The sequence below is a fragment of the Leishmania donovani genome, chromosome 36, assembly GCF_000227135.1.
Source record: "Leishmania donovani BPK282A1 complete genome, chromosome 36".
In the NCBI taxonomy this organism is placed as follows: domain Eukaryota; phylum Euglenozoa; class Kinetoplastea; order Trypanosomatida; family Trypanosomatidae; genus Leishmania; species Leishmania donovani.
Window position 1 is genome coordinate 796,897 of NC_018263.1, and position 24,238 is coordinate 821,134.

Genomic DNA, 24,238 nt, shown 5'->3' on the forward strand with positions numbered 1-24,238 from the left:
GGGGGGGGGGGGGGGGGCAGGGCCACCCGTCCCTACGCAGTGATGACCGGGTGAGAGAGGCCCGAGTCGCTTTAACACTTTGCCTATCATATGCGCGGTACAGACGTGTGCGCTGTCGCAGGCCACTCCGACGCCACCCCATCCAGGACATGAACGCCGATATCACTAGCGACTCGCCACACTGACCTCACGACGCTGTAGGTGCTTGACGGTGCCACCACCTGAGTTGGCTCGGTGCTGGCAGTGAGAGGGGCTGCCTGACTTTCACACCGAGTGGGAGCACTGGAGTCCTGACACCACGCTGAGGTGTCCCTCATGATGAAGGCGTGCCAATGACAGCACTCCCAAAAGTTCCGCTACTGTGTCTGGGGCCAGTGAGGCTTCTGCCATCCAAAAAAAGGAAACCTACTTGAGGCGCTTCCGTACACGGCTGTTGATTGTGCGCCGACTGCTTCGACGTCACTGCTTTCCACTGATCGCCCCGGCTTGCATGTGCTTCAGCCGCTACCATCGCCTCTCACATTGTGCTTCCCCCTCCCCTTTATTAACCACTCTTCTTTGCTGCCTCGCTGCTCTACAACAGCAACATCACAGAAAGGGAAACTCAGTGGCACAAACAGTAAAGGAGGCGACAAATGAGCGGCACGTCGCTGGACTTCTTGCTGTCGGAGATTCTTAGCCCCGACAATGTTCAACGCGCTGCGGCGGAAAAGGAGCTGGAGCGGCGGGGCCTCGAGGTGCCCGGGTTCTGCTTCTCTCTTGCTCGCCACTGCCGAACGCTCATGAACAACCAGTCTTCGCACGCCGTCGCGCTAGTAGCTTTGTCTGTTCTAAAGCGCAGTGTGACGGCGTCGGATCGCGCGGAGGAGCTTGAGCAGGTTGTGTCTTCGCTCCTTTCGGACCTGACCGACATCACAGTCCTACCTGGTGGCTCTGCAGCAGCGATGCGGCAGTGGTCATCGACGGTATGCACAACTGTACGGCGCCTTGCCGTCTTGTGCGCTTCACAAACCGCGGCACCAGCCGCCGGCGAGGCCACGACTGGTGCGATCACGGCGCAGCTGCTCGGTGCCTTTGACCAGTACCCAAACGCTGACGCCAGTGGGCTGCTGCCGGTTTTCAGCCATGTGTGGCTGCTGCGAACCATGTTTGAGGAGCCGGTACCAGACGTGATGCACGCATGGTGTGCCGAGCTAATTTTGAATTGTGCGCCGCCTCTCTTCGAAATCCTCTGCGCTGGCGCAGCTGCAACGCTGAGCATGGCGTCGTCCGACTGCTCTGCGTTCGCGGCAGATTCACCGGAGGCCTACGCACGCTGCTCTCTCTCGACCCTCATTGCCCAAACCCTAGCAGCCCTCTATGAATGGCAGTTTGCGTCTAGTGGGCGGAAGCACTTCCCTGCTGAGCTCAAGCAGCACTTCCTCTCAGCCTATCCGCTCCTCCAGTCTTTTATGTGCACCCCATGCGCGCGCTGGCTGTCAGTGTGCGTCGGCGCAACCTCGTCTTCTACAAGCGCTCTTCCATTTGTGCAGGCGCGCGCGGCCAACTTTGCCGCAGCGTCGCTGGCCGCGCTCGAGTACGTGTCGAGTGTACTGCAGTTGGGTGGGTGGTACAAGCGATGCGTTTCGGCGCAGCTCTTTCAGGCGCTGCTGCAGTCATTGGAAGCTGACGCAGCTTACTATGGGGCCGCGCTCTGCGTCGACGGTGAGGAGGAGGCGGAGAGCCTTATAGCCAGCGCTGGGTGGACTGGGTGGCCACACACGGGGAGTGGCGGCGGTGAACAGGGCGATGGCGCTTCGCCACACAGCTGGACAACAGTGGTGCGCCGGCGCGCCACGCAGTGCTGGTCGCTCTTTCGGGACGCAGCTTTGCTGCCTTTCCTCAAGGTTGGCCTAGTGGATGTTGTGGGCCACCAATGCGGGCTACAGTACTACAAGCTGCTGCTGGCCTACGCTGTCCCCTCGCCTGTCGATGTGGGGGCGTGGCTTCACGACCCAAACACGTTTTTGCGCGAGGAAGAGGAGCGCGAGGACGGAGTGAGGTGGACAACCCGTAACACCGTCGCGCAGCTCTACACAGATAGCATAGCAGCTCTTGGCCCACTTTTCCTGCACGCCTCTTTGGAGGACTTGCACGAACGCCTCTTAGCGCGCATCCCAGACAACGACGGCAGGACGTGCGGTGATGGACAGACTTCCCTCGCCTATGATGGCACGGTAATGCTCACCGCATCGCAGCAGCAGCGAGAGGCAGCCCTTTTCTTCATGGAAACGGTACTTAAGCACCGGGCGAGGCAGTTGCGCGAGTGCGGCGCAGTCGACTTTACGCCACTTGCTACGCACTTGTGGAGCAATGACGTGGCAAGCGCTTCGGCGCACCCTGGCTTGACGGCCCGGGCGCTCATGCTGATAACCGCCATCGTGCGATTCACTCACTCGACTCTCGCGGCCTCCGAACCGGCCGCCTCCGCAGACGCCGCTGCGGCAACGAACACCGAAGCGGCATCCGAGGGCTTTATGGCCACTGTTGTGGCGGACAGCATACACGCATTGTCACTCTTTACGGGGACATCAAAGGAGCCCATCGCGGTGCCGTTATCCTCATGCACGCCACTGGTCGCAGTGCTCCTCTGCCGAGTTCTGCAAAGCACGCTGCCTTATTGGTCCGATGTAATGCTTGCGCAGCACTCTGCTGCGTGGCAGGTCTCACTACTGGCGCTTCTGTCCTCCGAGGCAGGCCTTACTGATGACGCGTTGTACAATACGGTGGAGCAGTTGGCGGATCTTCTCAAGGTTGCGCGTGCCGCACGGGAAAAGGGCACTCAGTCCCACTACGGTAGAGTGAGCACGGCAGCTGCAGCTCCGCCGATTCTCGACGCTCTCCCACGGACGGTGATGGACTGCTGGCGCCGTCACGTAAGCGATCCTAACCTCGCGGATGCCGTGCTGGGTTTGCTGCGCTACGTCGTACGCGACGGCGAAAGCGGCGCATCGCTTTTGCTGCAGGAGCTGCCATGGGTCAACGCTGTCCTCAGTGGCTTTGTCGAGTCTACAGCAGAGCTGTGCGCTGTTCCGCACTTTCTGCGTCTGCTCAAGTGCTTGTTTGAGCATGCCCCGGACGAAGTGGCGAACTGTGCTGCTGCCATGATGCTAGACAGTCTGTGCCAACTTCTCTTGTGTACCGAGGAGTCCGCGATCCTTGGCGCGTCGAGCAGTTGCCTTGCCGCTCTGCTGCGTCGCTGTCTTGCAGTGCAGTCGGTGCAGGTGCGCGTTGTCGCGGCAACCATGGAGGCTGCCATGGCGGGTGGCGCTACTGCCGATGAAGGCGGCCTCTCCGGTGCCGTCGGTACCACCGCGCGCTTGGCGGACGCTCCTCGCACCGTCTACCCCTTCGCCACCGTCATCGTCGCTTTTGTCCTCCGCACGCTCGATGGCCGCCGTGATGAGGCGTCGCTGATGGACGTGGGCGATGCTCTCCTGACCATTATGCAGAAGTACACTAGCTTCTCCGAGGCGGAGCTGATCCGTATCATCCACGCTACTGTGCGCCGACTTTCTATCGTGCGCACCGATACTGTTGCGCAGCAGTTACTGGCTCCTTTGGCCACCTTGATGGTGCTTCATCCTGCAGCTCTGCTGCGGACACTGGCGCAAGGGGGGTTTCTCGTGGAGACGATGAGCCGTTGGCTGCCGCAAGTGGAGCACTTCTCGAATTTGCGCGCCACCTTTGTTTCATGCGAGGGGCTGCTCAAAATGCTCTCGTACTTATCTCAGCCATCATCGTCGCCGATGCTGACGGCAGAGGAAGTACAGCAGCTGGCGCAGCAGCCGGTGACATGCCGCTGGCTCCTGCCTGAGGAACTCACCGAGAGCAAGAAGGGTTCGCGTAAGGCGTCGCGCAAAGGCAGCAAAGGGGTCTCAGCCGCGGCAACGCGTCGTGTCATTTTGTCCTCACTCACCCGGGGGGCTTCGGTGGAGACGTCGCTCCCATTGTACGCCGGGGTGCTCGTCGGCGTCGGTCGCGGTCTGCTGACGTTGCTGGCGGCTCCTCCTGCTGCTCTGTGTCGCGCCAGTCAAGCAGCTGGCGACACCGCGACGCCCGGAAACGGGATCGGTGCGGGCGTTTTTCCGTTGGACGAGGATGATGACGACAGCAACGGACTTTTCCGTGGGGACAGCGCCGACGGCAGTGACCCCGAGGCAGAGGACACGTGGGAAGAGGACGTGGACAGCTCCTCCGACGACGAGACTGGAGGTGACGCACGGCAGTCGGAGGCGCCGGACATCAACGCATACTCGCCAGAGACGACGGATCGACAACGGTTGCTGCGCCCAATGGGTGAACAGATGCTACCGTGGATGCAGACACACGGCGGTGAAGTGGCATCGTTTTTTACTCTGCAAGAGGCACAAACACTGACGTCTTTCTTCACCTCCTGTGCAGCGAGTGGTGGATGTGGGCCCTCAGCGGCGTGAAGATGACCTAATCTGTCTCTGCGCACACTGTGAAGGAGAGGGGGGGGCGAGGTATGGTGAAGACGACAAGTCCCTCGACATTTCCTCCACCGACCTGCTCTTTCAACTCTTTGTTGTTGCCGTGTTATTGTAACAGACCTCATCCACCGTGCGCATCGCCGCGTCTTCATCCCATTTTACCTACCTCTCTCTTGCAATGCATCCACATCACGAGTAACAGCTGCTTCGTGCCACCCATAGGGAAGCACCGGCTAACCTAAGCAAGCAACTTAAGAACGAAACGATACGAAAAGGAGGGTCGCTACCCCACCCCCAAGGACACACACACACACACACACACACACTGTGTGTGTGCAGCAAGAAAGGGGCTCGGTCATTGCGTCTCTGTGCACAGCGGCTCTGCAGCTCTGCCACAGCGTGCGCTAGTCAAGGATTGACGTTCAAATAGTGAGTGGCTGCCGTTTTCGTCGTTTACTTTGTACGCGGCAACGCCGTCAGACTACTTGTTTCTCTTCTTCTCTCACCCCCTCGCCTTCCTGTCCTTTACTTGTCTTGCTTGTATGGAAACATGAACGTGCATCCGTGCGCGTGTTTCTCCCACTTCCTCTTTGTGCCCTCCCCCTTCGTCGTGGCGTGCAACTTTCTTTTGTGGCGTCTGCGCCCTACATCTAGCGGCACAGAAGAGTGCGGTAGAGCAGCGCGACGGCAGTACGTTGTTCGTCAGCTTTTTTCCCTCTTCTGCCGCAGCCCTTCCCTCTCCATGTATCCTGCACTTCCTCGCCGGCTCGATGGGTGCAGCGGTGGCAGCGCCGCCGCATCATCATGCCAGCGCGTCGCGCCGGCTGCTGCTCCTTTCGTTTCACAAAGCCGTGGTGCAGCGGAGAACGGTGGGTACGTTATCACGCCGACGGTGGCGCAAGCGGCACCGCCATCTGTGCAGGCAACCAAGACGGCGCGCAGTGGACGTCTGTTTGTAAACCACAACACACAGTTTTCTGCCCAGTCTGGGGCCGCGGTACCCGCTCCCTTGACGGCCTCCTTCACCGCAGCAGCAGGAGTGCTGTCAGCGCCTTTGATGCGTTTGCACGCCGGCAACCGCAGTCCGGTCATCCGACCCGGGGCGAGGATTGGAGCTCACGATGGTGTCGCCGCTTCTGTTTTTGCGGAGGTCCATCTAGCCGCAGCGTCTCTTCGCTCCTCAGCGCCGTTCCGGCCTGCGCACGGCACCGACCGGCAGGGTCTTTTTCGCGGAAGAACCGTCCCAACAATAGTTGACGCACCCCATGACACCAGATCCCCTCTGTCGCTTGAAATCGAGGGCGTGCAGACGGGAGAGGAGGTGGTGGTGGACGTGCCGTCCGTGCGACAGCGCAGCAGCACCAGTTCCATCTCAAACGATGCGGCGCAGCTGCAGAAGCTGCGCCGCCAGCTGGAACAGGCGACAGCAGCCCTCAAGGCCGCGGTGAACACGAATCGCCGACAGAAGCAGGAGCATCAACAGCAGCGGGCGGAGTGGCTTGTGTTTTCCAACGAGAGCGATGCTCGCTTGCTTAACGTACAGTCCAACCAGGCGAGCCGAGAGCAACTCCTTTGCAGCGAGCTCAGTGACGCCATCACGCATCTTCTCGGCGAGTTAAAAGCTCAGGCGTTGAAAAAGCGCGCCGCCGATCAGGCACACGCGAGCGACAAGGCTGAGTGGGACGCAAAGCAAGCCGTGCTTCTGAGCGAACTGGAGGCTGCGAGGGCGGCGCTTGCCACTCAGTTCACCGCCGCCAACTCGGGTGACACACATAAAGAAGAGGCTGATCAACTTCGCGCCGAGCTGGAGGCCCTGCGGCGCAGCGCTGGGGATCAACAACGAAGCTTGGAGGAAAAACTCATGCAGACGCAGTCCACTCTTCAGGCGAAACAGTCGGAGCTCAACCGGTACCTTCAAGAGAGGGACCAGCACAACTACTTGGTTGCACAGTGCCGACTTTTTATTCAGCAGGTGTGCCAGCCTGGGTTCAGCGTCGTGAAGGGGCCATCACTGGAGCCGGTGGAGACGCAACGCCCTGAGCCGACAGGGTTTGTGCTGGTTCCGTTAGCGGTGTTGCTGCACGGCTACGCGCTCCTCACCGAAGGCGACCGCCAGGCGTTGATCGAACACTACGATGGCAAGGCGAAATCTCTAAAGTGAGAATTCTTGCGCACAGCCGGCACTACGCCTCCTCCTCTACATCGGTGTTTCTCTACCTCTGCCTGTGTGCGTATCTCCTTTTGTATCCATGTACAAGAGCGCCTCCTTCGAGAGGCTATCACCACAAAGGAAGCAAACAATGAGGACCGGACTGCAAGCAGCAGGTGCGTGTCACTGTGCGCGTACACATGAGCGCCGGTTGCTGTGGTGCGTGCTCTACCTCGAGGTGGTATGCCTCTGGCATTCTGTCCACCCGGTGTTTTCTGCTCTACTTGCGCTCTTACAGTTCACGCGATGCAGCCTCCTTTCGCTCAACTTCGTTTTTTTTTTTGGTTTCTCCCTCCTCCCTCTCTCTCGCATGTGCGCTCACACGCGTATATACACGCTTGCACACACTGCTACTCTTCTTACCGATATACACAGAATCTCGTCCCACCGCCCCTACCCCCTCCACCTCGACCACGGCACAAAGAAAACGACTAAGGTAACCCGTATCAGCACTGTGTTATTTTCCATTAACCACCGCGTGCGTTTTTCTTCGCGCTAAAGTCACCGAAATCAATCAAGACAGACACACCCGACCTCCAAAAGGAAACATGCTCCGCTCCGCTGTGTGTCTTGCCGGCAAGGACGTGCGCTTTGGTGAAGAAGCCCGCCGCTCCATGCAGAAGGGCGTCACTCGCGCTGTGGCTGCGGTAGCGACGACGCTGGGGCCGAAGGGTCGCAACGTGATCATCGAGCAGGCCTACGGCGCGCCGAAGATCACGAAGGATGGCGTGACCGTTGCCAAGGCGATCGAGTTCAAGGATCGCTTCGAGAACATGGGTGCGCAGCTGGTACGCCAGGTGTGCAACCAGACGAACGACTTGGCTGGTGACGGCACCACGACCTCTGCGGTGCTTGTGGACAGCATCTTCGGCGAGGGCCTCAAGTGCATTGCCCAGGGCACGAACCCGATCGACATGAAGCGTGGCATGGATGTTGCGGTTGACTACGTGCAGACGAGCCTGCTGAAGCAGAGCCGCCCGATCAAGGGATCGGAGGACATTGTTCGCGTTGCCACGATCTCGGCCAACGGCGATGAGGAGATCGGCAAGATGATCGGTCAGGCGATGGACAAGGTCGGCCGCGACGGCGTCATTACGGCGCAGGACGGCAAGACGATGGCCACTGAGCTGGAGGTTGTGGAGGGCATGAAGATCGAGCGTGGGTTTCTCAGCCCGTACTTCGTGACGGATGCAAAGGCGCAGAAGGCCGAGCTCGAGGACTTGTATGTGCTTGTATCCAAGAAAAAAATTAGCACCATCCAGACGTTGCTTCCTGCCCTCAACCACGTGGCTCAGCAAGGTCGCCCGCTTCTGATCATTGCCGACGACGTGGAGAGCGAGGCGCTGACGACACTGATCTTCAACAAGTTGCAGGGCAAGCTGAAGGTGTGCTGCGTCAAGGCGCCGGGCTTCGGCGACACTAAGGAAGGCATGCTCGAGGACATCGCTGTTTTCACTGGCGCTAAGGTCGTGGGGGACGAGAACACTGGCGTGGAGCTGGACGCCAAGAACTTCGACCCCTCCATCCTCGGCTCTGTCAAGAAGGTGACAGTGACAAAGGACGACACAGTGATGCTGAACGGCGGCGGCGATGCGGCGGCGGTGCAGGAGCGCCAGCAGTTGCTGCGCGATCGCATCGAGCAGGAGGCTGTGGAGTACAATCGGGAGAAGCTGCAGGAGCGTCTGGCGAAGCTGAGCGGCGGCGTGGCCGTCATCAAGGTGGGCGGTGCTACCGAGTTGGAGGTGAGCGAGAAGAAGGACCGCGTCGTGGACGCTGTATGCTCCACTCGCGCTGCGGTGCAGGAGGGTATCGTGGCCGGCGGTGGCACGGCTCTGCTGCGCGCCAGCAAGGAGCTGGAGAAGCTGCTCACCAGCGAGCATCTTTCGCGCGATCAGCGCACGGGTGTGACCATCGTGCGTAATGCCATCCGGCTGCCGGCTATGAAGATTGCCGCGAACGCTGGCAAGGAGGGTGCGGTTATTGTGGAGAAGGTGCTTGAGGCTTCCGAGGAGAGCGTCGGCTACGATGCGCAGAACGACAGGTACGTGAACATGTTCGAGGCTGGCATCATCGACCCCACCCGCGTCGTGCGTGTGGCCATCAGCGATGCGACGTCTGTGGCGAGTCTGATGATGACGGCCGAGGCCGCCATTGTTGAGGCTCCAAAGGAGTCCAAGAAAGACAAGAATGGCAAGAAGACCGCTGCCGCTGAGGCGGAGGATGACGAGGAGCTGTTCGGCAGCTACTAGAAGCCGAAATTGCCCAGAGTTGAGATTTTGGCGCGGCCAACAGCCTCTTTTTTCCGCCTATGTCGCTGACCTCTCGTCCCTTCGTCCGCATTACTCCGCATCCGCTTGAGCACGCGTGTGCCTGTGTGTATGCTCAGCGACACTTTTTTTATTATATTTTTGTTTCCTTTATGCTCACAGTATATTTTTGTGTGTGTGTGTGTGCGTGCGTGCGTTGTTTGTTGTTTGCTCTTTACCGCTTACTTCGGCTGGTCGCGAATTGCCACTCGTGTCGCTGCACCGTCACCGACTTTCCACCCCTTCCCTCTGCCATACTACCTTCTTTCTTCCCCCCTTTCCAGCGAAGACCGCTTTTAGGGGAGGGGGCCGCAGGAAGATGGGAGACCGATGAAAAACGGTGGAGCCCCACTGAAAAAAGGGGGAAGGGGTGAGCAGAAAAAGGAAAAAGAGTGTTCGGAAAAGACTCCTGTGCATGTGGGCTCTCTCTCCTTTCTCTGTACTTCACCGTGCATGTGTGCGCGTGTGTGCTCTTGCGATGCCTGTTCTCTCTGACATTGTCGCCTGCCTTGCCCGTGTGCCGGCTGGCGTTTTGCGCGTTGGGTGTCGCTCTTGTAGCGTAGCCTCTCACAGTTCTGATTAAGTAGCGTGGCAACGCACTGTTTGAGGATGTGACGGGTGGCGGTGGGGAGAGAGGCAGCCTGCAAAGCGCCTCGGCCCTTCCGTGTGACATTCTGCTCTTGTCCCTCGCCATCTTCTCCCACACAAGTGCACCGCTCACTCTCTCCTCAGGACGTCCTAAGGCAAAGAACGGAGGACGGGGGGTGTACGTGTGACCTACGGGCGGCACGGAGGAGAGGATCGCTGCACTCATCCTTTTTTACGGTGCACTACAGCACCTTAGCGTCAAACGCGAGAGAGAGTAGAAGGGATGGTGGAGTTGTGGCCTATGCAGGCAAGCCGATGCTGTTGTGTGAAGAGGGAACGCGCATATTGATGGGGCGGTTATGCAGGCCAGGTGGGACGAAGGGTGTAGGCGAGGGGGGCACGCCTACGGCCCGTTCCCATCCCTACCCTTCCACCTCGACAAGTGCCATTTGTGTGGTATGCCTACCTCCGTCTTTTTTTTTTCTCCACAGCAGACAGTACTTAACCGACAGAGATACACACAGAGAAACGCACACGAACAAAAAGAGCGTCGTTTATTTTTCTTCAGGCTTCGCGGACTTCCCTCTACCCTCACACCCCTCCTCACTACCCCTAAAAAGAGAACGCTCGCTGCATGTGTGCGTGTGTGTGGGTGTATATGTGCGGGTGTGTATGTGGCATGGAAGCGTGTTAGTGAATGTTGACGGAAAAGCGATGGTGGCGCACCATGGCGGCAACACCAATAGACACAACAACAAAAAAGGGAGAAAAATGGAAACTGCACGTGCAAGGGCACCAGCTGCTCATGCGGTGTACTGGCCCACGTTTCTCCTGTTCTTCTCTGTTTGTCTATCTGTTGCCTACACCTTTTTGCGCTTGCCTGTGCATGATCACTTCGAGTTGACACATCTGTCACGAAAGCCACCGCCGAAAAGGGAGAGGTGTCTATTAGTTGAAGGGAGGAAAGAAAAAAAAAACACGATGATGTGAATCACTTGAGCTGCGCGAGCTATGGTGCATGCTCCCTCTCCGCAACATGTGCATAGGGGGGCCTGTACTCCTCAAAGAGGTGGAAGGGAGTGGCTGCTGCTAGTAGGGCCAATGAGTCGCACTAGAAAGTGTACCGCGCTCCATCGTTGCACGTAACCATTACTCGAGCCTTTTTGTTCTTGTAGGACACGGCAGAAGAACTACAGGCAATACCTATCATTTCTTTGTCATCCTGCATTTTCTCTCTTCTTTTCCAACGCCGTTATCCTTCTCCATCTTCCTTTCTTATCTGCCCCTTTCTCGTTCGATCACACACCCACACCCCACACACAGATTGCCACGCCTCTCCAGCAACAAGCAACGAAAACAGCCACTAAAAGCAGAACACCATTTTTACTCATTATCTAAAAGCGTCTATCCCCTCCTCCACCCTCCCTATCTCCTATTAACGCGGCAGCCCCTCCGCCCTCCCACGTAAGAGCCTCACGTATTTTTCTCCTTCTCTCACGTACGCGGTCTTTTCGGCGCCTGATACTGTGATCACGAGAAGAGAGGACGAAGAAGCGAAAACCCCCATCGACTCCCTTCCCGTCTCGAAGAAAGAGAAAAAAAACGTAACGATCTTCACCTCTTTACAGACTTGTGTGTGTGCGTGTGTGCGTGTGTGTGTTTTGTTTTGCTTCGTCGTGCTTTGAAGGCTTCCCGTTTTTCTGCCTGTCTGCGGATTCGCTTCCTTCTACCTCCCCCCTTCTCCATATCCTCTCCCCACACCCAACCTCCCACAGAAAACATCTTCAAGATGCTCCGCTCCGCTGTGTGTCTTGCCGGCAAGGACGTGCGCTTCAGTGACAAGGCCCGCCGCTCCATGCAGAAGGGCGTCACTCGCGCTGTGGCTGCGGTAGCGACGACGCTGGGGCCGAAGGGTCGCAACGTGATCATCGAGCAGGCCTACGGCGCGCCGAAGATCACGAAGGATGGCGTGACCGTTGCCAAGGCGATCGAGTTCAAGGACCCCTTCGAGAACATGGGTGCGCAGCTGGTACGCCAGGTGTGCAACAAGACGAACGACTTGGCTGGTGACGGCACCACGACCTCTGCGGTGCTTGTGGACAGCATCTTCGGCGAGGGCCTCAAGTGCATTGCCCAGGGCACGAACCCGATCGACATGAAGCGTGGCATGGACCGTGCTGTGGAAGTGATCCTAAAGAGCGTTGCCAAGCAGAGCCGCCCGATCAAGGGATCGGAGGACATTGTCCAGGTTGCCACGATCTCGGCCAACGGCGATGAGGAGATCGGCAAGATGATCGGTCAGGCGATGGACAAGGTCGGCCGCGACGGCGTCATTACGGCGCAGGACGGCAAGACGATGGCCACTGAGCTGGAGGTTGTGGAGGGCATGAGCGTGGACCGCGGCTATGTGAGCCCGTACTTCGTGACGGATGCGAAGGCGCAGAAGGCCGAGCTCGAGGATGCGCTGGTGCTTATGAGCGCCAAGAAGATCCAGAGCATTCACAGCCTTCTCCCAGCTCTCAACCACGTCGTGCGCAGCGGTCGCCCGCTTCTGATCATTGCCGACGACGTGGAGAGCGAGGCGCTGACGACACTGATCTTCAACAAGTTGCAGGGCAAGCTGAAGGTGTGCTGCGTCAAGGCGCCGGGCTTCGGCGATAACAAGACCGCCATGCTTCAAGATATGTCCGTCTTTACTGGCGCGCAGCTGGTCGGTGATGAAGGCACGGGGCTCGAGCTGGATGCCGAAAACTTCGACCCCTCCATCCTCGGCTCTGTCAAGAAGGTGACAGTGACAAAGGACGACACAGTGATGCTGAACGGCGGCGGCGATGCGGCGGCGGTGAAGGAGCGTGTTGAGCTCCTCCGCGAGCTCATCAAGAACGAGACGAGCGACTACAATCGTGACAAGCTGAAGGAGCGTCTGGCGAAGCTGAGCGGCGGCGTGGCCGTCATCAAGGTGGGCGGCGGCTCGGAAGTGGAGGTGAACGAGAAGAAGGACCGCATCGAGGATGCCCTGTGCTCCACTCGCGCTGCGGTGCAGGAGGGTATCGTGGCCGGCGGTGGCACGGCTCTGCTGCGCGCCAGCAAGGAGCTGGAGGCTCTCGCCAACGACTCTTCCCTCACCCGCGATCAGCGCACGGGTGTGACCATCGTGCGTAATGCCATCCGGCTGCCGGCTATGAAGATTGCCGCGAACGCTGGCAAGGAGGGTGCGGTTATTGTGGAGAAGGTGCTTGAGGCTTCCGAGGAGAGCGTCGGCTACGATGCGCAGAACGACAGGTACGTGAACATGTTCGAGGCTGGCATCATCGACCCCACCCGCGTCGTGCGTGTGGCCATCAGCGATGCGACGTCTGTGGCGAGTCTGATGATGACGGCCGAGGCCGCCATTGTTGAGCTGCCCAAGGACGATTCCGCTGCCGCGCCGATGGGCGACATGGGCGGTATGGGTGGTATGGGCGGCATGGGCTTCTAGGCACGGTGAGTATACCTTCCTACACCCTACTTCTGCTATCCGAGCCTCTGTGTGTGTGTGTGTGTGCCGCGAGTGTTGCCGAGCTGTGCTTGGGCTGCTCTCTCTTGGCTAACGTGGGGGTGCCCATGAAGTCAAGAAGTGGAAAGACGCTGCGCTACTCTCTCACAGAAACGGGCTCGCATAAACACGCTCACACTCACACGCCGTCTATGGCGTAGAAGTAAGACAAACAAGGAAGATACCATCATGCGAGGGGAGAAGACAGGAGGGCCAGAAACCAGAACAGACAGACGACCGAGGGTAGGAAGGAAAGACGATGAATTCAAGGAGTGGATGTGGAGGGTGGAGCTCTTTACAGAAGGTGGCAACACAGCGAATGCGAAGGAAACCTTTTTGTCGCCGCATAGACACAGCACGTTGAGGGAGGCGCGCAAGCACCCTTTGGCGCAACTCCGACTGATGTGGATGCGCCGATGGAGGGAGAGAGAGCGCGGTGGCCGGATCAGCGAACGGGCAGCTTTGGTGGATGCTGTGCGCCGAGTTTCATCTCTTTGTTGTCGCTTTCATCTGATGCCGGTGCCCTCCCTGTTACGCAAATTTCTTCTTTCCTCCTTCACTCAAACCTCTCAGGCACGCCGCCGTTTCCTTTTTTGTGTCTTGCGCTCATGGTGCGTCTTTCCCCCTTCTCTTGGTTACACGTGTCTCCTCTCTCTCCTTCTTCGACGTGATCGCCTTTTGGTGACGAAGGGACTGTGAAGGAACGCGTGAAAGCCGGGGGAAGGGGAGGGAAACTGGCGGCGGACGAGGGGAGGGAGATGGGGGCGGGGCGATCGACGGAGGGGAGGCAGCAAGGAGGCCAGAATGGCCGTGGAGTAGCGGTGAAAATGCCACTAGTGCCCCTCCACTTCAAGCTCGTTGAGCGCCATCACTGCTCGTTTCCTTCGTTCTTGTCCAAGCCACTGCTGCTCAAAAGCATTGCTACACGCTCCTAATGAGCGAGTGAAACAAATACACACGAAAAACAAAAGTGGCAATGCTCTTCTTGTCGGTAGTTGCCCCCCTCCCTCCCTGCCCCCTCTCTCTCTATGTGCGGCATATCTTCCGTGCAGCTGTGTTGCATTTTGTTGTTCGCTTCTCCTTTCACTAATGTCGAGCCCTCTTCACAGACGTCACCGATCTGCTCATCTCGTTTTCTCTCTCTGTGAGTACGCTCTCTATCTTTGGTTCGTCTTTTTTTTTCTAGCTCTGTGTCTCTCTTGTCGCATGCTTGTGTGGGCCGTCTCGCAGCGGGGACTGCTGCGTGCGTTGTCATGACACGGCAAGAGGGAGGAAGTGTGGGGGAGAAGGCAGTCGAAGAGACGGTGGACGTGATGCTCAAGACAAAAAAGGAGACGCATATGGTGTCTTCCCTTTAACATGCACCGAATCCTTCCTCCATCCCCTTCTTTTCCTTTCCATTGTGTCCGCTAACCCTAATTGCATTGCATTGCGAGCGTAAAGCAAGTCGCAGGAGCCACACTTGCATACACACACACACACACACACAAGGAGAGAGAGATCCCTCCTCGTCTTTTTCGTTCGTTTTTTTTTTATGTTTCCCCTTTCCATTGTTTCCCTTTTTTTGGTTGTTTCCGGCTGTCTCTCTTCCCCCTCCCCCTACCTCCCCCTCTGTTTCGTTTTTCTTTGTATTCGCCCAGCGCGGGGGTGGGGGGAAGGAGGGAGGGGGAGAGGGGGGTAGTGCGTCTTCGCTATTTTTGTCACGGTGTCTTCTCGCTTCAGTTTCTTTGTGTGCGTGCGCGGCGTTTTCGTTTGCTCGACATACGCACGAACATGTGTGTGTGTGTGTATGTATGTGCAACTGCCACCACCACCGCCAACGCGAGGACGCGTGTGGACACAGTACACATATACAAGAAGGATAACAGAAGACAAGAAAAGGGAAAGCACATGCATGTGCGCACACATCGAAACACGCGCAGAGCGGGGTGAGACGCAAATTTTACGATGCCACACGAATAGAAGAAAAAAGGTGCAGTACCGGCTACGCATACGGGCAACGCATGCACGCTGCGTACCTGTCCAAGGCTGAGCCTGTGATGAATGTGCGCAGGATCTGCTTAGTGGTGTCTCTGTTGTGCGTGCAGCGCATCCTTTTTCCTCTCTCCTTTTCTTTGCGCGCACGCAGACGTGTGTCTTTCTGTGTTTGTGTGCGAGGTGTTTTGCGCTACATGTGTGCTCATTCCCCTCCAGTTGGTCAGGGTTCGTCAACGCAGAGAGACCGAAAGAAGAAATGAAGTTAACTAAACAACAGGCAGACGAAAAAAAAAGGAACTTCAATCACACACAACAATGCTATAGGGCATATCTCAGTGGGTCGTGCAGACACAAGGAGGCTGGGAAAGGCAAGCGCACCGTGAAGGAAGGGCGAAGCCGAGGGAAGACTCTCATGTTTCTCTTCTCTCTTGTGCCACAAACGGTTTTCCGGCAATACACATCTGCAGGCCAACAAGGCGGCTGCAACTGCAGCCAGTGTGTACCTGTATGTGCGTGTGCGTGTGTGATTTCGAACCACATTGACGCCCAGAGAAGCTTTTTTTCCTCTCTTGAACGCAGCTGGCTTCACGGAAGCAAAACTTCTGGTTGCCATGCACTGCATACACAAGCGTTTTTGTGCCCTCATTGAAACGCAGCGAAGCTTCACTGTGTGCTCGCGCTTCAGTGAAACCATGACCCATTCAACTGCTTTGCGCCTTCTCTCTTTTCATGTTGGCCCTCTCACTCTCTCACCCTGTCCCCACACTCCCCCGCATCACTACGCGGCATTCTTTTCGTTCGTATTGCCGAATTCATGCAACGCCTCCCAACCCTTTGGATGACGTATTCAAGAGAGCAACGGCCTACCAAAGGGACGAGCAAGAAAAAAGCATATTGATCGCTGCGCCGCTGCACCTCAAGTGGGAGGCTGACTCGAAGGAGCAGCAGATCCCCTTCGACGTACTGTTTTCCCCTGTTCGTGTTCGCTATTGCGCCTGCAGCCCTCTCTACCCCCACCCCCCCCCACCCTTGCGCTTCTCGACCTTGCCCACTAACTCGTATCGCTTCCGAAAGCTGGGGCGAGCACATGCGAAGGAAGAAGATAAGTGACCATCTCTGTCTATCCGCCTGTCTTTCTCTCACGCACACTCACACATTCCGATTCGAACGAGGCGGAAACATTCCATAAAAACTCTGCACTTGTGCTGTTGCGGTCGTCACGTTACTGTGCTTCTCTGCGCGCCGCTTCTTTTTCGTTGTTGTTTTGTTTGGGTGTTCATAATTCTATCTGCCACTACTACCTTCCTCTTTCGCGTTCTCGCTGTCTCTTTTCCTCCTCTTCGCTTCTCTGATTTCGTGGCACCATCACGCATACAAAACACTCATCTTACATAGACTGTGGCGCTGTATTCTTTTTCTCTCTTGATCATTTTGTTGCTTGGCTCTCGTTCTTGTCTCCCTGACGTCAATTCTCCCCTCCCTCCCCACCCACCCTCGCAACACACACACAAACGCGCGACCGCGGACACAAGTCAAAGGACTGCGCGCTCGAAGGTGTCCTGTGAGAGGTCGAAGAAGGTGATTGCTTTGGATGAGACTGAAGAGGTCTGTTTCGACTGCCCTTGCTTCCCTCGCCAGTTCTTGTTGGTCTTTCACTTCTCTTCCTCACCGCACGGGCTACGACTAGACGTGAATCACAGGGGATAATGTCATCTAGTAGCCCGTATCGTGGACGAGGCTCTGCTAGAGGTGACGCCTACCTGTCCACGAGCACGTCGCCATCGCCGTCGAGCCCTCACGCAGCGTCCTCTTCATCGCTCTCGCGGCATGCGCGGCAAACACGACTCATCGCCTCGCATGGCGGCTCCACCGCCGGCCTGACGGCGACTATGAGAAACCCAACGGATATAGGCACCGCTGCTGCATCGCAGTCGCCCACTGACGTTTTGCGCCCACCCACGTCCGTCGAGACGATGATGCTGCTCACTATGCCTGCCGCGAGCTCTCGCCAAAGCACATCCTCCTGGTTGCCAACTCGGCTCACCTCATCCTACTGTGTTCTGAGCGCGGCCGGGCTGCAGGAGGACTTCTACACAAGCTGTCTGTCCTGGGGGACCAACCAGATGGCGCTGGCGCTGCAGGAGGATCTCGTGTTGTTTCATCCGAGTCACCCGCGGCAGGCTTCTTCGACGGCACGCATCTCGACCCCTCCTGCTCTCAGGGAAGCTGGCAGCAATACCGGCACAGGGTCCTCTGCTGCCTTCTCGGGCCCGCGGCGAGCGACGGCGGTGGCGATGACCCGCTTTCAGGAGACGTCCTGTTTCCTCGGTATGTCGAACGGCGCTGTGGAGCTGTACGAAGGACGCGGGGATGGCACACTGCAGCGCACGGTCGCCTTCGCTATGCCACCGCCGCCGACAGGCTACCTGAGCTCACTTGTGCTCGGCAGTGACGATTGCGGTGGCGCAGCCTCGCCAGCGTCGCCGACGTCTCGCGCGGCGCGTGCACTTTGTCTCCTCAGATCCTCTGTCTCGTCCATCAGCTGTGTGGGCACCAGCAGTCGCCATCCTTGGCTGGGGTCTGCAGCCACTGCCGCCCGCGGACTGATCACCGTGGATGCAAGGCAGGTGCAGCCCGCCATCCGCTTCGGCACGGACGCCGAGCTTTGCCTAGACGAGGGCGCACTGCGCTCATCCTCGGTGACTGCGTCCGATTCGTCTGCGGCTAGCGGCGGACTCAGCAAGCTGCAGCGCGCCGCCTCGTTTCTCCGGAGGCACGATCGACTGTGCAGCGTGTCATGGAACGCGACAGGCTCGCTGGTAGCGACTGGCAGTGGAAGTGGCATTGTAAAGGTGTGGTCCCTAAGCGCGCCGCAGCGCCCATTGCACACCTTCCTCGTCGATCAGGACTGCTCTGTGAAAGCACTGTGCTTCCACCCAGGGAGTCCGTATGTGCTGCTAGTGGGGGCCTCCGCTGGCGCGGCGGGGCTGCGGACGTACGACTTGTCCGGCGCCGAGCCCGCTTTGATTTCCACTGGTGCGACGGCTGCTCCTGTGACGCAGGCCTTGTACGATCCCGAGGGCAACTACGCAGTGACCGGGGCCGGCGTCCCCTTGTCGCCCGTCTCGTCATCGTTATCACAACCGCAGTACCCAGTGCTGGCCGCTCACACAGAGCTTGGGGCAACAGGCGCTGGCATTGGTAGCGGCTTTCATGAGCATGGCGCTGGTTGGCACCGCTCCTCGTCAACTCGGCCCAGCGCAGCCAGCAGCAACAGTGCCATCGGCGCATCTGGCGGCGCCACTCTCCTGCACGACTCATGGGACGAGATGGAGATGCCGGCCTCTCCTCTGAGCGCGACTCTTGACACGGCCGCCGGGCTTGCTGGCGCCTTTGCCAGTGAAAGCAACGGCAGCTCAGCTGCTGCACACAGCGCGCCACCGAATGCGCTCGTAGTGTGGCGTTGCGGCACCAGGCGCCGCGAGAATTACCTCCGCGAGGCTCTTCTCCAGCGCAGCGACCGGCGGAGAGACAGCGCAGGCGGCCGAGACGACTTTGCTCGGCACGGCGACGACGCAAGCGATGACGACAGTGAAGATGTTGCCCAAGAGGACTGCCTCGCCCGAGGTGGTTTGCGGGATTCGACTGTTGTCGCGGACGACGGCCACAGCAGCGATATCGGTTATCCGAGGTCGGAGTGGATGCCAATGTACGCCCTCCCTGGCCATCGCGCGCGGCCGCTGCTTATTTGCGCTCCCTTTCCGCAGTCCCCGTTTGCCGGTTGCTACGCATCCATTGCCGGTGGCGAGGATGGCACAATCCGCTTTTGGCGTTTCTTCGAGACCACCTCGGATGCCACACACTGGCAGCACCGTCGCCAAGCGCAGCAGCAGTCAGCGGCGACCCAGGAGGACATGGATTTACTCGCCACCCCAGTGCTGCGGTGAAGCAGAACAATGGCGCGCCCCTCGCATGCGCGTTCGCGCACGCAACAGGTGATCGGACGATGGTCATAAAGGCTGCTCTCGCGTCTTGGCCTCGTGGCGCTTCCCTCTTGCCTCGTCTCTGAGAAGATCGTCGTGGACAAAGGTGTATGTGTGTGCTCGGAAAAGCACTGATGTGCGAGGTAAGAGCCTGTCGCTAGACTTGCGAATGGACTGTGGGCGAGGATGGGACAGGGCAGAACACGAATAATTGTGCTCGCATGAAACAAGTGGACGTTGCCGGGGCGGAGGCGAGGTAGGATTGTTTGCGGAACCCGTATGAGTGTGCGCATGAATGGAACTGGAGCGTTCCCTCTTCACGTCTGTTTGCTCATACCTGTGTGCAGGCAATCGATCTCCGGCGAAGGCGGCGAAGTCCTGCCGCCCTCCCAGCACAATCGCCCCGCCAAAAGGGTTTGCACAAAAACGCCTGACCCCCCTCCCCCTCCACGCCTCTGACACATACATGTACACATACATGCCTATAGATATGTATGTGTACATGTATGTATATATAATTGCCTGTCGGTCGGTAGTTGGCGTTATTCGTCGTCTTTTTTCCATCTTTTTTTTTTTTCGTTTTCGCATATCGAAAAAAAAGTGAAGACGCGGCGGCGCTCTAAAAGCATCGCGTGCGGCCTCTCCTCCTTTTTTTTCTTCAGCCACAGGGCCCCTACATATGAACATGTGCAAAAACAAGCATCTTCTCTGCTCGCTCCCTTTTTCACGACGACACGATAGCTGTACTTCGGTGTTCTACATGATGCTCTTGACGTCCACCCGTGTGGCCATAGGTGTTTCGTCCTTCGGTGCTCAATCCTGTGCAGTACGTTCTCACTGTTTCGTCACCATTCAGTGTAGTGCTTATTTTTGCTGACAGTGTAGCTTGCGTCTTCCTCTGCGCTTCTGTCAGCGTGTCGTCATGCGGCTTCCCAGTTACCAGTTATTGAGGAGGCCGGCATACTGACAAAGGAGTTCGCCCAGCGGTTTTGAGAGAATGACACTGTGTACACGGGCTGCGCAAGAAGAGAGGACCCCCACCAATATGTGTAAGAGCACTCGTGACGGTGCAAGAGATGTATCACAGCTTGTCTTGTGAGCAGCTTAATGTCTGCGTGTGTTCTCTCCCGCACAAAAAGATGCTGGCGTTCTTCTCGACGAGAGTCGCAGCGATGCTACTCCCGCCACCCCTAGTGGGGCAAGGCCTGGCCCTGGCCGAAAGTCTGCTTGCAAGATAAATACGGCCTGCGAGCGTAGCGAAGACGCGGCGAAATGTGCCCTCCCTGAATGTGGGGTAATGCTGCAGAGCACCTGCGACGATCCGGAGCGTCAGCGAACATACATCACGTTCTTTTCGTCCCTTCCCCTTCTCTTTCTCTCCACACCGCCGCGCGACACCATTGACGGAGCCACCGCTTCCCTTTTCTCTGATCAAATTTTCCATCTTACGGTGGTGCCGGTACGGTTCTGCCTCCTCCTAATTTCTCTTATTGCTGTGTGTGTGGCCCCCTCTCCATATCTTCAGTTTCAAGTGACCCCTTCGAGAAAAAAAAGTGCTCGCCGTGCTCTCTTCAGACCCCATGCACTGCCTGCATGCACCCTTTGCGCTGTTGGCATAATATGCACTGGAATGGTGGCCCCTCTCTCCCTTTCGCTTCGCATGCCAAGCAGCTATGACCACATTCTCTGCTGAAATACCTCCCCTTTCTCCGCCCTTTTCCCAGCGACGCCACCCCTCTTGTTCTTTGTCTTCTCGGCGCTCCACGACACAGTGCGCCAAGCACGCAAGTGAGCAAACTGGTCTTTCCCATCCGGCGAGAGCGCACAGTCTCTCGCTGAGTAAGCAGCCGAGGTCAGCAAGAGCAGCAACAGCAGCTGGCACTGACAAGCCACCCGTATTACAGCGACTCTCCGACCGAGTCGCTGTCTTTCTGCTTCTCGGCGCCGGTATGCAAGGACGTCCTGCGTACCTGTAAAAACATCGCGTGCACTTGTTTTTCGTCTTATCTAACCCTTTCCTGCATTTTGGGCACGCATCGGCTTCCTAGCGTGTATCGCGTCCGCTAAAGAGCGACTTTTTACACGTGGGACACAGGCAGTTCAGCTGGAACACTCCGGCACGAGAGATGAAGTTCATGGACGTAGCGCTGGCCGCAGAGGCGGTCGTCATCATCACCGTCATCCTCACAGTGCCCTACACGGAGATCGACTGGAAGGCGTACATGGAGGAGGTGGAGGGGTTTCTTGCTGGCGAGCTGGACTACCGCAACCTTAAGGGCGGCACCGGGCCACTGGTCTACCCGGGCGGCTTTGTGTGGGTGTACAGTGCCCTCTACTATCTCACCAAGAAGGGTGAGGCCATTGAGCTGGCCCAGTGGATATACGCCGGCGTCTACCTTGTGACCTTGACAATGATCTTGCGCCTCTACACCCGCTCCGGGCACACGTGGCAAACCATGATACCGCTCTTCGTCTCCAAGCGCATTCGCAGCCTCTACGTGCTGCGACTTTTCAACGACTGCTGGGCTATGCTGTTCCTGTTCGCTGCCGTCTCCTTCATCGCTGGCCGCCCCAGCGGCGCCGCCAAGCGCTCGCGTCAGTGGCTCATTGGGTGCCTCTGCTACTCTATCGCCGTGTCCATCAAGATGAACGTGCTCCTCTTCGCGCCAGGCATGCTTTACGTGATGCTCCGCACACTCCCTTTCTGGCGAGTCGCGTGGTACCTGCTTGTCTGTGCGGCGTGGCAAGTGGCCGCAGGCTTGCCTTTTCTGGCCTACGACCATAGGGCCTACTTATCGAAGAGCTTTGAGCTTGATCGCGTCTTTCTGCAGCGGTGGTCGGTAAACTATCAATTCCTCAATTCCGAACTTTTTGCTAAGCCTGAGTTTGGCCAGGCGCTGCTCGCGATGACAGTTGCAACGTGGGTTTTGCTGTGGCGCACGCGCTGGGCCGCACGCACCTACTTGACGGATGCGGAGGTGCATGTATCGCATCCGGCAATTTCCGATACGCGTCGGCAGAACACGCTCTTGCGCCGCGGCGCTGCCGACGGTGACAAGACGATGGACAACGAGGCACAGGAGCAGGCAGTATACGCGTCCACACTGCTCACTTTCTTCGAGGCCAACCTTGTCGGCGTCATATTTGCCCGCTCCATTCATTACCAGTTCTACACGTGGTTCTTCTACACTGTTCCCTTTGTTCTCGCCTACACGACGTTCCCACGGGTGCTGCGGCTTGTGAGCTTTGCCCTCATCCGCCAGGGGTTCGAGTCGTTCCCACCGACGCCGAAGACGTCGATGATGCTACAAGGTGGCTTTGCCTTGATGCTGTTTGCGATCCTCTTTATGGGCCGTGAAGCTCGTCCAGCTGCCACGCGGGAGGAAACGCATCCGGCCCGGGACAATGAACCAAAGTTGCCACAAACACAGGGGACAGCTGGCGCAACAGGCGAGAAGAAAATACGGTGAGGCGGACGTCACATCCTAAGCCACTGCTACGCCCGTTGTGGGGGCACTGACAGCGGATGCCGTTGCAACTGCAAAGAGCCCATCGCCACGGGAATTGGTCTCGCCTCCTGCGCGGGCAGGCCAGGCCAAAGCCGCTTCCCCAGTAGGCAGCAATGAAATCCACCACTGCCACCAAGAAGTCCAAGTGGTGATCAGCACGCGCCATCAGACAGGTTCTCTGCGCGACCCTCCAGTAACTCGCTCTTTCTTCACCTGAAGTGTTGGACTCGCATAGATGTCCGGGCTGTGGTCGGTGATTGGCCATCGTCTCGTTGTGGTGCATTTCTGCCGTCATCGCTCCCTCTCGCACGTTTATCAGCGGCGGCGCAGTGGAACCCGGGGGCGCGCTCGGACGCCTCAAGGTGTCTTTGTCTGCCTTTCTGTGTGTGTGTGTGTGCCAGTGTGTGATGATGAGTCCATCGAAACCCCTTTACGCTTTACATGTTTTGCGGCGGCTCGCCTCGCGCACAACCTGTGGCTTTTCTCTGAAAGAGAAGGGGTTTAACAGATGCTGGAGAGGAGTTTGTGCGATAGCGTGTCCTGCTAACACGAACACGCCGACCGACATATGCCGACAACCACAGTTGACGTATCTCTGTAGCACTGCAGCTATGTAAAGGAGCCGGGCCCACCAAAACCGTTTGGCGACGTTCAGCCCAGTGCGATTCCACTGCGGACAGCGCGCCCTGGGTCCAAGATCAAGCTCAGCACCACCGCCATGCAGCAAAGGACGAAAAAAAAAAAAACAGTAGGTGGATGCGGATCTTCGCTGAATCATGGGCCCGCTTCGTAGCGAGCTGCTACAAACGCGGTCATGACTGCAAGTCTATCCAGCTCAGCGTCAACTCACACCTGCCCGCCGGCACCAAGAATCCGCAACCGTACCCGAGGGCATGCTGCAAGCTGCTTGGCTTTCTCACAGAGTGGGAACTACACTGTGATATCACAGCGAAATGGCCGGCGTTGTCAGGGATGCCGAAGACGAAACGGAAAAAGTGACAGCTGAGTGTAGAAGTTGCATGTGCATGCCTACAAGCGTGTATATACGCATGTGCGTGTGTGTGTGCGACGCCCCTTCAAGCGATTTGTCCTACATAGCGTAAACATCTTCATTCTCTCGCCCTCAATTCAAATGTGGCAGCCGCTTCTGCGATGCGTGAAGGTCGTGTGTGGCTCCCTCTCTGGCCCTCTCACACAGTGCACGAATCGAGCAACTAGAAGGTGCACGAGCCTTCCGCGCCAATGAACAAACAACAACAAAAATGGAGCGATGAAAAACAGAGAGCGCGTGATGCGTTTCAGGCCATCATCGGCCACGATGGTGCAGCGGGTCTTAGCGCCTGAATCGTTGCGCTTGCGCACTGTTTTGCTTTTTTTTGCTTTGCCGACCCAGCATGCTGACGTCTTCACGGCTGTTTTCACTCTCGTGCACCCTTTACTACCACCTATCTGTCTATCTCTTCCTCTTCTTGCTTGGCGTGGTGCTGACGCGAATGACGTCCACATGGCGCGCATCGACTCACCGACACCCACAACCACCACAAGGAAAATACTAACACCGATCACGAGACGTAGTGCTTCGTCCTCCTCGTTTTTTTTTTCTGTGCTTTGCTCGGCACCCTGAGCGTACCGCCATCA

General features: G+C 57.8%; 6 protein-coding genes across 6 annotated transcripts; all 6 read left to right on the forward strand.

The window, feature by feature from the left end:
* Nucleotides 1-635: 635 nt before the first annotated feature.
* LDBPK_362110 (hypothetical protein, conserved) lies at nt 636-4,475 on the forward strand (the record flags this gene model as incomplete). Its single annotated transcript, XM_003865278.1, has 1 exon — nt 636-4,475. The coding sequence occupies one exon, from the start codon at nt 636-638 to the stop codon at nt 4,473-4,475; it is 3,840 nt and encodes a 1,279-aa protein (XP_003865326.1).
* Nucleotides 4,476-5,550: 1,075 nt separating this feature from the next.
* Nucleotides 5,551-6,654, forward strand: LDBPK_362120 (hypothetical protein, conserved; the record flags this gene model as incomplete). Its single annotated transcript, XM_003865279.1, has 1 exon — nt 5,551-6,654. One exon carries the CDS (start codon nt 5,551-5,553, stop codon nt 6,652-6,654), a length of 1,104 nt encoding a protein of 367 aa, XP_003865327.1.
* A 596-nt stretch (nt 6,655-7,250) lies between these two features.
* On the forward strand, nt 7,251-8,951 carry LDBPK_362130 (chaperonin HSP60, mitochondrial precursor; the record flags this gene model as incomplete). Its single annotated transcript, XM_003865280.1, has 1 exon — nt 7,251-8,951. One exon carries the CDS (start codon nt 7,251-7,253, stop codon nt 8,949-8,951), a length of 1,701 nt encoding a protein of 566 aa, XP_003865328.1.
* A 2,434-nt stretch (nt 8,952-11,385) lies between these two features.
* On the forward strand, nt 11,386-13,074 carry LDBPK_362140 (chaperonin HSP60, mitochondrial precursor; the record flags this gene model as incomplete). The annotated part of the gene is made up of 1 exon (XM_003865281.1): nt 11,386-13,074. One exon carries the CDS (start codon nt 11,386-11,388, stop codon nt 13,072-13,074), a length of 1,689 nt encoding a protein of 562 aa, XP_003865329.1.
* Nucleotides 13,075-16,997: 3,923 nt separating this feature from the next.
* LDBPK_362150 (hypothetical protein, conserved) lies at nt 16,998-19,055 on the forward strand (the record flags this gene model as incomplete). Its single annotated transcript, XM_003865282.1, has 1 exon — nt 16,998-19,055. One exon carries the CDS (start codon nt 16,998-17,000, stop codon nt 19,053-19,055), a length of 2,058 nt encoding a protein of 685 aa, XP_003865330.1.
* A 2,162-nt stretch (nt 19,056-21,217) lies between these two features.
* Nucleotides 21,218-22,561, forward strand: LDBPK_362160 (alpha-1,3-mannosyltransferase, putative; the record flags this gene model as incomplete). Its single annotated transcript, XM_003865283.1, has 1 exon — nt 21,218-22,561. One exon carries the CDS (start codon nt 21,218-21,220, stop codon nt 22,559-22,561), a length of 1,344 nt encoding a protein of 447 aa, XP_003865331.1.
* Nucleotides 22,562-24,238: the final 1,677 nt, after the last annotated feature.